The 12,357-nt window shown below is 33.0% G+C and overlaps 2 protein-coding genes across 2 annotated transcripts; one reads left to right on the forward strand and one right to left on the reverse strand.

The window, feature by feature from the left end:
- The first annotated feature begins 3,438 nt into the window (after positions 1-3,438).
- LOC106712845 (transmembrane protease serine 9) lies at positions 3,439-9,548 on the forward strand. The gene is made up of 7 exons (XM_014505500.2): positions 3,439-3,574; positions 6,317-6,513; positions 6,936-7,098; positions 7,502-7,664; positions 8,179-8,361; positions 8,644-8,818; positions 9,226-9,548. The coding sequence occupies exons 2-7, from the start codon at positions 6,321-6,323 to the stop codon at positions 9,363-9,365; spliced, it is 1,017 nt and encodes a 338-aa protein (XP_014360986.2). The 5' UTR covers positions 3,439-3,574; positions 6,317-6,320; the 3' UTR covers positions 9,366-9,548.
- A 1,447-nt stretch (positions 9,549-10,995) lies between these two features.
- Positions 10,996-11,990, reverse strand: LOC106712854. Its single transcript, XM_045679368.1, has one exon. It carries the CDS (start codon positions 11,852-11,854, stop codon positions 11,153-11,155), a length of 702 nt encoding a protein of 233 aa, XP_045535324.1. The 5' UTR covers positions 11,855-11,990; the 3' UTR covers positions 10,996-11,152.
- Positions 11,991-12,357: the final 367 nt, after the last annotated feature.

Consider the following 12,357-nt stretch of genomic DNA (forward strand, 5'->3'; position numbering starts at 1 on the left):
AATTTAAGAAACAAAGTTAAATTATCTGTACACCTTTCTTTCGACAATCTTAATTTTATGTAACCTTTATACCTTGACCGGTCGATAACAGCAGATGTACTAAAACCGACCGTTACAATACCAAAGGACTGTTTCATTTACTGTGATATGATATATAAAATACGTAACATTTGCGCATCGTAACATCTTGTACCAGTTCCTTGCATCTATAATAATTTGTACAATTTAATAAAAAATCGTAAAAATGTTACGGTCGTTGCATTTTACGATACCCCATGTGAAAGGTTAGCAGGTCAAGTGGAAAGATTTCAATTGATTTTTATTATTCGTTTTAAAATTTGAGATTACGGTACAACTGACTTGCCGCCTAATTGCACTATACAAATGTCAACTTGTGACAGCACATCAGTGACAGATGATTAAGATATTCGTACTTTGTTTTGAACTTTTAACAATAATTAATTTTAATGAATATTTAACATATATAAATTGTACTTAAAGTACTTAAAATTTGTTTAAATTTAATTGAATTATAATTGTAACATAATTAAAAAATTGCTGATCTTCCTAAATTGTTAGTTTCAAAGTTTATCGCATAATTAAACAGAAGTTTCTTTCTGATCTTAGTAAAGATACTAGATAAATGTCATTAAATTGTTTTATGGACTCAAATATTTCGCAAAATTATATTCCAAATTTGATGTACATTTCTAAGTTGTTGAATAAAAATGTTTGATCCAACTCTTTGCCTAAAAGTGATAGCATAGTTACAAATTTTTAAGAATCCTGAGAACATAATATTTAGTAGCTACGTATTCAATACGTGGCCATATCAATAGAAAGTTTGCAGCTGACGCAATGCACATGCAACCAGGTCAAGTGTGTTCAAACAAATACTAAATGGAAGTAGGTGTGTCCGTGATTTCCGAATTCTAAGATTTAAATAATACTGCGTATGATAATTGCCTTAATTAAACACGAGGTTTTTGCTTAATTTTTTAGTGGCATAAGTAATCTGCGGATAGTAAAAAAAATAACTTTTTTTTTCAACATTTTATTATATTTGTATGTTGGTCATTCTTTCTGTTGCGAAGTATGTTTAACAATTCATAAGAAAATCGATAAATTCTTTACCCTAAATATTTTATTAGCCATTGAGTCTTTAAAAAATTAATGTATTCATGGAAGCTTCGCAGTTATAAAAAAAACTCCAAACAGTTAGTGGAAACTGAGATCGATATATCATTACAACTTAATTGTCTGTCAAATTCTTAAAAATAACGGGGAAAATGGCAGTACATTGCAGGAATAAAGTTTCAAGCAAATATAATGGCTACCGAGCCCTCGGATGAGTTAATTTAATGGACCCTCATAAACATAACGACGCGACTGCGTTACATATGAATTTTTAAAATTATCCGTATTCTTAGGACGCCTGTTGTAATTTATTAGCAAATTCGTTCGCAATAAAGATGGCTGTATTTAAATGGCAGTAGAATATAAACTTTTATAAGTTTAATGAATAATAATAAGCTTGAAGTTTGCGATCGACGTTTTCACCAAATATCAAATGAGTCGGTTTCAGTTTTCCGCAAATATAATATTAAAAGAAAATTATAAATACATATTATGTTACCTAATAATCTTTAATATAAAAAAAAACCTTAGCACAGTATTAATTTTTAATGGTAGGTTAGATTATCAAATATAACCTACCATGTAAAAAATCGTTATAAAGCTTTTAGTGATTAACCTCAAAATTGTGAGTGAATTTATACAAAAAAGCTTCCGAATTTTGGCGGAAAGAATGCTGCGTGCCAGAGAGAAGTGCTTTATGACGTTTTTGACCACAGGATATATTGTTAAGTTACAGTCCTTGTACAGCTTTTTTAAAGGCAACATAAGATTTTTAGTCGTGATAAAATCTGTAAACAATATTTTTATACGAGATTATAATGTTCTTTTATATTTACTAAACAATTTATATCTTTTATTTTATTTCAAGAAGCCACATCTCTTTCTAATTCGCAACACAACATTCATTTTCTGAATATATATGGGAAGGGAAGAGATGTTTTGAAAGTATTAAAAACCCCTTTCGCAGCTGATGTAAGAAGAAGCGAGAAAACCAGGTTCTTGCCGTATAGGAATTCGTCACCGCTACCTCCATCTTTTGGGTATGGATTTCCTTAAAACATAAGACTGTCGTCAAGTGAAAATATACTCTTTATTAGTCACGGGCGTAGCTTATGGTTTATAAAGTGGGTCAACCGTATAGTTACTAAATGGAAACGAAGGTTCTGTATATCATATAACAAATGTGATTACGGTTAACATCATGTTTCAAATGATGTTATTTCGAACAGGGCCGGTTTTACTATTTCTGGCGCCCTGGGCGAGATTTTTGCAGCACCCCTATTTTGATGTAGGGGGAAATCTTCCAAAGATATGGTATCTTATGAACTACTGCAGGCGCTCCTTTACATCCGAATATGGCGTCTACCGCACCCCCTTAAGCTCGGCGCCCTGGGCGGTCGTCACACCTGGCCCAATCGCAACTGATTTCAATGACAAAGAATCATCATCATGGATGTAATTTTCTCACCAATTAGTAAAACATAATATTAAGTATGTTTAGTTTTTTTAAGTATCAATAACTTTTGTTCGAAGTATTTCTATATAAAAAATTAGAAAATATGCTTTACGTCACGTATTTCTTACGTCGTGGTTATTTCTCTACAAATGTATGATTTTTATCTTCAATTAGACATCGTGGATACATTTTTATTACATGATTAATATTTCTTACCAACTTTCATCTCATTCACCGGACAATATATCCATTATTTTTTATTACCATTAAAAAGCGTAAACTAATAACAGATTCAGACCTGTTATAATACTCTTAGATCCACTATTATGGGCACTATGGCCACATTATTACTGATTAGTTAAGACGGCATAGTTTTTGAAATCACCTTCCCGCATATTAAGGGCTCTAGTTATTTCTATGATGAGCTTTTATTTTCCTCGACCTCTGAGCAGGCGTTAAAATACTTAGGTAAGTTTTTTAGTTTACAACTCGCTTAGTTTGTATTGGTTCTCTCATTAATTGTAATGCACGCATGAATGACATCACAAAGACGTGTGGTAATAATAAAAAATACACACAATAAAATAATTCGTGTTTATGATATCAAAATTTAATAGCCCTTTATTAGTGGGCAGTACTGCAGAACCCAATTCCTTTAATTTCGCAATTAACGGTTGCATGTCAACGGGCCTATTACGATCCCACATGAGATGTAAAAATGTTAATAATTACATCATTAAGAGATAATAGCTGAAATAACGATGCATATTTGTTACCGATATGCGTCGAATCCGCGGGCATATAACAGGAGTACGGGCGGGAAAAATGTGCATATTGAATTTGATTTTGCCAGGACAAAGTGGAGCACGAGTCAGTGAAAGTGCTGGACATTCTTTCTCTCTTTCTCTCACGATTTAACGCACGGAATACTGGCCGGCGATACTCACTTGTCTTCCTTAATCAACTACCAGCCGGAGTGGAGTGAGTTGCTTTTGGTTTTTTTTTATATAATCTGTCATTAATTAATAGCTGTGGTTGTGATTAATCTGTGATCCGTGTTATATAAGAACGAGTAACTTTATAGATACATCTTGTAGAAAGTTTTCACTGTTAGAAAATTGAATTTAAAATTTGACGAATTTATTTTATGTTTTACACGTAAAAAAATATACTATTTTTTCTAACCTCAATATTGACAGGAAATATTATATTAAAATGTTTAATATCGTATCGAAATAATCACCTAAATTTCTTTCTTATTGAAATTTTGCAAACCGGTATGTTCCTTATTAAACATCTACCGACTAACATAAATACCTTAAATATCCTTGACCAAGATTAACATGTTATTAAAATAAATCATAAATCACAAATTCCTTTACCGTTATGTCGGAAAAAAATTGCTGTAAGTCGTTAATATAGCATTTAAAATTAATCGATGTTTAAAAAGTTATAAAGCTTAACGACAGGACAATGAAACTTTATCCATCTTTGAAACTGGCATGAAAAAATGTTTTTTTTTTCATCTGGCCGGTATTTTTTATTTGTAATCAATATCCAAAGTTAGATTAGATAAGTATTTTTATTTAAACATATTGTATTTTTTGGGACTAATTTGGTGCATTTCAAAAACATAAAATTATGGTAAATGTTTTCGTGATATAGTTTGTATTTGCGAAAGATTCAATATAGTTAATTTACCAAACAGATGTCCTATTTTAACTACTTTCTACGCATTATATTATTTATAGGGGAACAGGAAAACTATGAACTCTCTATTGCTAGTAGAACGGTTGCGGGGACGATGCACAATGCATATCAATCGGACATTCCAATTCATAATGTTGCCAACATAAAGGGTTAAGGTAATAAAGTTGGGTACTTTATGGTAATTATCTTATTTGTATTAATAGAATGCAAACTTCGTGTACCACGGAAAAGGTCCGTTACAATGTTCGATGTATTCGAGCACAGAATAAAAAAATAAGAGAGTTTTAAAAGCAAATTCTATGTTTGAACATTTTTTCTGCGTATTTTTTTGCGTTGTTTTTTTGTCGATCTATTCGAATTATTATTGGTGTTTTCGGCATCCGCGTGAGAAAAACACGAGGGGTATGCTAATTTGTAAGTGATGGGATGAGTGATCGAGATAGCGGTACCTCCGACCAGTTCGGAACAGCAACGGACGCTGCCAACCGGTCTCGATGTCCTTGATTCGAATAAAAATCTGCTGTGCATAGGGTGACCATTATGTAAAATAAGTCTACAATGATATTTGTTGGGCCTCATTTTGTTATTGTCAAAGTAAAACTTTTCAAGATGCAGTTGGAAAATTGATAATATCAACCCATACTTAATTGTTATTATAATTATAGGATTATAAAAAAGTTATTAACATAAGAAAAGTATTTTTGTGTGGTATTCTGTTTATTACTTACAAAGGCTTATTACTTACTTAAGGCTTACTTTATATTAGAACTGTTCTTTGTTTACGTTTATTTAGTCCAAAAAACAGTACAAAAGTGCAATTATAATTTCGAAGTTTTATAACCTAAACTCGATTACAAAAAAAACTCATTTCTGAGGCTCAAAAATAGCGCTAATAGCACTATTTATTGGCTTCATCAAATCTATTCACTTTGATTTTAGATAAAATCTTGTTTTATAATATCCTTGAAAAAAAAAAAAATAGTTGTATAAGAATATTTGAACTCGTTTTTCACTAACTTATAATTGATCGCTACGTCTACTGTTTATCTTTTGTACCTTGTTTATGTATTATGACTATGACACGTCGAGGGAAGAATTGGTTAACATCTCACTCGTCAAAATTCGTTGTTAGGCTTTAGACCGTCAAAAGGAATTTACATACATTGGAACCCACATGTATAAAATAAACTGACATATGCGCGAAAAAGAAGACCATTTTAACAGCCGGGAAAAAATATCAAAAAAATCTTGTCTTGAATCTTGAAATCATCTTGTAAATATAATATCTTATATGGTCACCCTACATCCACAAATTTTACTTTAATATCTTTAACTGTCGTTGTCCGAATTTGATTATTTACTGTGACCCAGTAAACCCAAAGTCCCATAATATATGCACTAAATAAGGCCTTTGTCGTATAACATTTATAAATGCATGGAATGCATTTTTACAACTTTATTCAAACCATATATTTAATCTTTAGAATTCAAAGTGTGGTGTAATAACGGTAAAGCTCTTTGGTGCAATTAAAATAAATGTTAACTTTTTATAGGATTCACATTGATAGTATTGACTTTTAAAATTTGAAAAAAAAAAAAGGTTACTTTACTTTGCATATTTTAAATTTAATTTTTTGTAAATATGTATTGATATTGTGTTGTACTAATAAAATATAATATTATCAAAATTAATTATTATTTTTATACTTTATCGCGTGTATTTGTTTTGTCTTTAACTTTGGAAGTTATAAGGGACAGTACATTATGTATTTTTTATTTATTTCACATTTTTTTGCGTACTTTTACGGCTCCATACATGGAGTTTACAATAAGAACACCGACGCTTGCGACTTTATATTTTCACCAAATTATTTGTTAATCGAAATAACAATCACAATAATAGGTTTACTACCAACTACTAATTTTTACGACTTGACGACAAAAATATACTCAACAATAGAATTTTTAATTTTTCCATTGCTTTTCTTAATATTTTTCCATTTTCAATTTCAGAATCATGAATTTGGTATTCATTTTGCTAGTCTGCGTCGGTTTATCGAGTTGCCAAACAACGGAGACGGTGTCCCAAGATGGTCCGCGGATAGGTCTGATAGAATGGATCCACAATTTGATTGGTTCCGGCACTACCACGTCGCGGCCGTCCACTGTAAAGCCATCGAATGATCCGCCAAAGGACTGCCCAACATGTCGTTAGTATTACACTGTTTATTTTCTTTTTTTATAGTATAAAGTTTCATATTTGACAGCTTGTGTATCTTGGATTGTGTGAAATATATACGTAAGAAGGGGCTAAATTTAGATATGACGGCTGATAGAGATGTATGGACGAGTAGCACATACTGTGCCGACCCTCCATAGGGATAAGGGCAGGTTAATGGCGATGATATCTTGCTTGCAACCTACAGAAACGAGGCCAAAGAGTTATAGAATATTTAATACAAATTGGCAGAAACCTGATAAAAAAAACCCCGGGACCTTTCCTACCGTTTGATCTTAGTTTAGTTGAACGTTAACATCTTAATGATATGTTCCAGTTTTTCCAACAAATTCCTTTCTCTACGAGTTGTATTTTAATGGAACTCTACTTAAATTTGCTAATGTTATCGTCCAGAATGCGGTATCGCGCGGACGCACCGGCGAATCGTGGGCGGTACGGAGACCAAGGAGAAGGAGTATCCGTGGATCTGCGTGCTGCTGTACGGCGGCCGCTTCTATTGCGGCTGTTCGCTAATCGCAGACCTCTACGTCATGACCGCCGCGCATTGCACTGCCGGGTAAGTATCAAATAAGAACTGAGCATGAGCCCGTGTCATTTTTGCGACATAGGTAAAATCATTAAAATATATATACAGTCGGCTTACACTGACGAAAAGTGTACAAAAACATTATTGCTTGCTTGATGACTATATGTTTGTACCTACAAGTGTTTTGGCTCTGAAAACACATCGAGACCGTGGTATGCCTAGAGCAAAATATTACTAGTGTCTCAAGCAAGTAATAAATTTCTTTATTTATCTTAAAGTTTCAAGCATATTATTTTTACTAACTTCCTAGGGATATCCAATGTAGCAGAACAAGCTGTGCTATTTAACGTATAAACCTACCTCCACTGCAGTAATACAATGTAGATTCAATTGTCACTTAAACACGTGTTACAGCAAAACCTTATTTTTTCAGATTCCGTAAAGAGAGAATAACAGTCCGTTTCTTGGAGCACGATCGCAACGTCGCCAACGAGACGAAGACGATTGACAGAAAGGTTGCGGCCATTATCCGCCATCCCAGATACAACCCGGGAACTTACGACAACGATATCGCCATGTTGAAAGTTGATGAAAGAGTACGTATATTTCAAAAATAGAACTACAAAAACCAATTGAAGTTGTTTTGAAAATGTGGATTTTTTTTCAAATATTCAAGATGCCGCTTTGAAATAGATTTTGTATATTCGTATCACTGTTTTACGGTCAAAGTGGACATTCTTCTGTTGTGGTGTTATATCTCAAAAACTCACTTATGAAATTTAATAGCTGGCATTTGCTTTACTGCATCTCGAAAAAGATTATTTTTCTATCCAAAGTGTTAACTCAAGCGTCATATTGCTATATGTGTATACTAGCTTTTACCCGCGACTCCGTCCGCGCAGAATAAAAAAAAAATACGGGGTAAAAATTATCCTATGTCCTTTCCCTGGTCCTAAGCTACCTGCCCACCAATTTTCAGTCAAATCGATTCAGCCGTTCTTGAGTTATAAATAGTGTAACTAACACGACTTTCTTTTATATATATAGATAGATAGATTTATTTTAACTTCACAACTTAATGCTTGAATCAAAATTTTCTGTGATTCGCAGTTAGATTTGAGCAAAGTGATCAAAAAGTTAAGAAATGAAGAGGGTACAGAGGAAGAACAGGAGCGTGGGGTAGGAACTGTTTGTCTACCGGAGTCTGGACTCTCGTATACTGGATATAATGCTATTGTCGCCGGCTGGGGCACCACTGAAGAAGGGGGGTCTGTTTCTAACGTTCTTAGGGAGGTAAGATGGATTTTGGATAAAAAAGAATATTAAATCACTTTTTGTTTATCGCTCGAGACTAACTTAGAACTCTTTTCTACTAATCGACTAGCCACGCAGGACTAGTTGTTTAGTGGAAAACGGGTTTTAATCTGTTGGATGCTGCCTCAGTGCAATAGGCATAGTATTTTCCCTGAAACTTCAAAATCGCTTTTTCTCGAAATCGTTATATCAGATAACAATTTTAAAATTTAGGAATCACTTGAAGATCTACTTTCTCTAATTTGGTATAATATTTCGCAGGTAACAGTACCCATAATATCAAACTCTGAGTGTCGCATGACAAACTACAAGGAGCGCATAACTGAGAACATGTTATGCGCTGGTATCGACGCTGGTGGTAAGGACGCTTGCCAGGGCGACTCCGGAGGGCCCTTGCACATCTTCAACAATAACACCAACACGTGGCAGATCGCAGGTCAGTAAACATCGGGGACGAAACAATGATTAGCGCTTGTAAGGGTTGTGATTTTTTTGAAAAAAAAAAAAACAACACCGCTTCCGCTGCTGACAGATCTGTACCAAAATATACTTCCATCCTTTTCATTATCTTTGGAAAAAAGAGAACAATAAAATTACAGATTAAAATATTCAGTATTTTTAGAGAATTATTAGTCAAGATCATCTCGAGCGAATTGCGCGCTAAAGTTCCCAAAACCAAGTGACAGATAGCTGTAGTGAGGCGACGTAAGCGTTGATATTTGACATGTCTAGTGCTGCGCCGATACACCGGCACAGTGTTGATTTTTGTCTCTAACAGTATGTAGTCAGGAAAATTAACATAATTAAATAGATAATAAACTAAAATTAAACATGACTTTTCAGGAGTAGTCTCGTGGGGCGAAGGTTGCGCTAGACCTAAAACGCCTGGAGTGTACAGCCGAGTCAACCGATACCTCACTTGGATCAAAAGTAATACGAAAGACGCATGTTACTGTGAAGAGAAATTCATCAAAAAATATTAACACATTCCATGCTACGAAGTTCACATATGATAATGAAGCAAGGAGGTTGTATTGAATATGTTAATGTCCGTCCACAATAATTAAAAAAAATGATCTTGACAAAAAACAGAGACTGCCAGTAACAAAAAACATATTTATTTTGTAGGTTGTTTCTATTAGAATTAATTTATATGATAAAAGGAGATCAACTGGACTAGTTAAGTGCTATATTTATTTAGTTTTAAGTTTTCCATTAATTTAAAAATTCATTATTCACTGATAGAAATAAAAGATTTGTTTTTCATGAATGTGTATTACTTTACTAAATTTCTGACTTAATATTAATCGTACAGCCAAAGGCAAATATGACTTTATCTAGTTTATAATCTACTAGCTTTTACCTACGACTCCGTCCACGCGGAATATAAAATAGAAAACAGGGTAGAAATTTTCCTATGTCCGTTTCCTGGTTCTAAGCTACCTCCCCATCAATTTTCAGCTAAATCAGTTCGACCGATCTTGAATTATAAATAGTGTAACTAACATGAATTTCTTTTATATATAACTAGCGACCCGCCCCGGCTTCGCACGGGTGCAATGCAAAATATACCTACTACAGAATAAATGCACAATTTATTTAAGGTACTTAAATGGATAAGGATTAATGCTGTATTGTTTAAAATCACTTCGTAAAAGAATAAAAATGGTTATGCTGGGTTATCCCTAAGAGATAGACATATACCATCGCGGACTTTTTTGTTGAACTTTTTAAGGTGAACAATACTGTAGTACATTATTTTGGTCTATCTCGTAGGGTTCAGCCAGCGTTTGCAATATAAGCGCAAAAAAAACGTGCTTATTTACGACATCACATTAGAAAACTTTAAATTTATCAGTGTTTCTCTACTATATTATGCATTTATTATACATACAAACCTTCCTTAAGAATCACTCTATCTATTAAAAAAAACCGCGTCAAAATCCGTTGCGTAGTTTTAAAGATCTAAGCATACATACGGACATACAGCGAAAGCGACTTTGTTTTATACTATGTATTGAAGATGACTTCACCTAGTTTATGTACTCAAAATATTTAAAATTAGAATGATTATATTAAAACAAAAAAATAATAATAGTAAAGAAACAAGAAAAGTTGTTTTTTATTATATTTTATTTCCAAGAAATGATACATTAATATTTATTATTCTATCATACTTATATATTATATGTTTTTTTGATTACAATACTATAATATAAACCAGAAATGAGAGAATTCTACATGTAATTATGAGCTATATAGGAGCAGAAGCAAACTTTAAATTACTACATGATTTTATGACTAAAAATAAACTAAAAGTCTCACAAAATATCACTAATTAAATTTATTTATATGCATTAAAACTATAATATTAATAAATCATATTTAAATTTTTCTTTTTTTTTGCATTCAATAAATCATCAATTTTTTCTTAAGTTTCTAATAAGCTGGAAATTTCAAGTGAGTATGTTGGCAACAGTTTTAAAGCAGTGCAAGCAAGTTTCTATGTTACTTTAAATTACATGTTAAATATAATATTTAATTCACCTTAAGTGAAGCATCTAAACATGAAATATTAAATAGTACAGATACATGTTATACATCTAGCTAAACCTTAGAAACATACAATTTTAAAATTGAAAAACATTTTAATAAAATGGATGACACCCACTAATTCTATGATTAAAAAACCAGTGACAATTTCATTAAGAAGTAATTAAACCTTTATATGTTAAATTTATCCCATATCATAATGTTATCAGGGAAAAAATTAGTAATAGTTTTTAAATAAAGACGCCAACTCAGACAAAATTATACCGGTAGATGCAACTGCATTCATGTTAATGTTGATAGGATTCCTGTTGGATTCAGTAGTGGTGGTTGTTTCTTCAATGACCTCATTGCCTTTTTTAACAATTCTTCGTGTTTCAATGGAGCCATCAGGTTTTGTCACACTAGTTGTTATGATAGTCTGGCAAAATGACCTACCTGCAGGTGTGTTGTCATAACGATGTGAGGGCACGAGTGCATCATCCTTCTTGTTTAACAAGCCCGATATTTCGTGAGAAGATATTTTACCATCAAGGTCTCCATCCAGATGATCTTGTTTTTGATTGTGGAATCCTGGCTTCAAATAGTAATCTCTTATTGAGTTCGTATTGTTATAGTGCTCGGGTTCCTCGCTTGCTGGTATATCAGTTATCATAGTATCCAAATTGTTATCGTGAAAGAATGTCTTAACATCTCCGAACATACTGCCGAAAGAGTTGAACATATCCTGCATTTGTCGGGTTAATTCCCTATGCAAGTCCACAGGATCGAACACGTCCATTCGCTGTCTATTATACAGTGAGTCGTCTTCATCGTCATCATCTATGTTCCAGATGGGATTGCGAAAATCATTTCGCGGCGGATCTGTTCGAAGCCCAAAAAACGAGCGTACCTTGTCCATAAATGTGTTATTACCTTCCATCCTGATATTACTTGGAATTTACTTGACGCCTTCTAAAAACTGTTTACCAAATTGTAAATCAAAAATAAAATGTTCTTCGCACTTCTATTATTTATTGTGATTGCGCAACAATAAACAAACGTCAGATCAGACGTCAAACGTGAAAGTCAAAGATTAATCTTTTCATCTCTGAGCACAGACCAAACAAAATGAACTAAACCATTTTAAATGGAAATATCTCGAATGTTCTAGATATTTAGTATTTAGAAAAATGTAGATATATGTAGAGGTTAAAGGGATCACAACATTTATTGCAGGTCTTCTACTATACGGCTATATGCCTTTATTACTTCTATGACCTTTTCAACTTAAAGGAAGTACTGGAACATGTTAGCTGCCTCAAGTAAGAATAAAAACCAACTGGAGCAGAAGGTATAACAAAATAGTCAGGATTGACCAGTATATTGATAAAAACGTATTGTCGTCATAGGTCCCTGTAATATAATAATGATTGCTAGGGACAC

This window comes from Papilio machaon, chromosome 9 (assembly GCF_912999745.1).
Source record: "Papilio machaon chromosome 9, ilPapMach1.1, whole genome shotgun sequence".
Taxonomy (NCBI): Eukaryota; Metazoa; Arthropoda; class Insecta; order Lepidoptera; family Papilionidae; genus Papilio; species Papilio machaon.

Excerpts from the sequence above, each read along its gene's own strand:
- LOC106712845 (XM_014505500.2), top strand. The coding sequence starts at position 6,321 with ATGAATTTGGTATTCATTTTGCTAGTCTGCGTCGGTTTATCGAGTTGC. Across the intron at positions 6,514-6,935 it reads AAAGGACTGCCCAACATGTC|AATGCGGTATCGCGCGGACG; the intron begins GTTAGTATTACA and ends GTTATCGTCCAG. Across the intron at positions 8,819-9,225 it reads CAACACGTGGCAGATCGCAG|GAGTAGTCTCGTGGGGCGAA; the intron begins GTCAGTAAACAT and ends ATGACTTTTCAG.
- LOC106712854 (XM_045679368.1), bottom strand. The coding sequence starts at position 11,854 with ATGGAAGGTAATAACACATTTATGGACAAGGTACGCTCGTTTTTTGGG.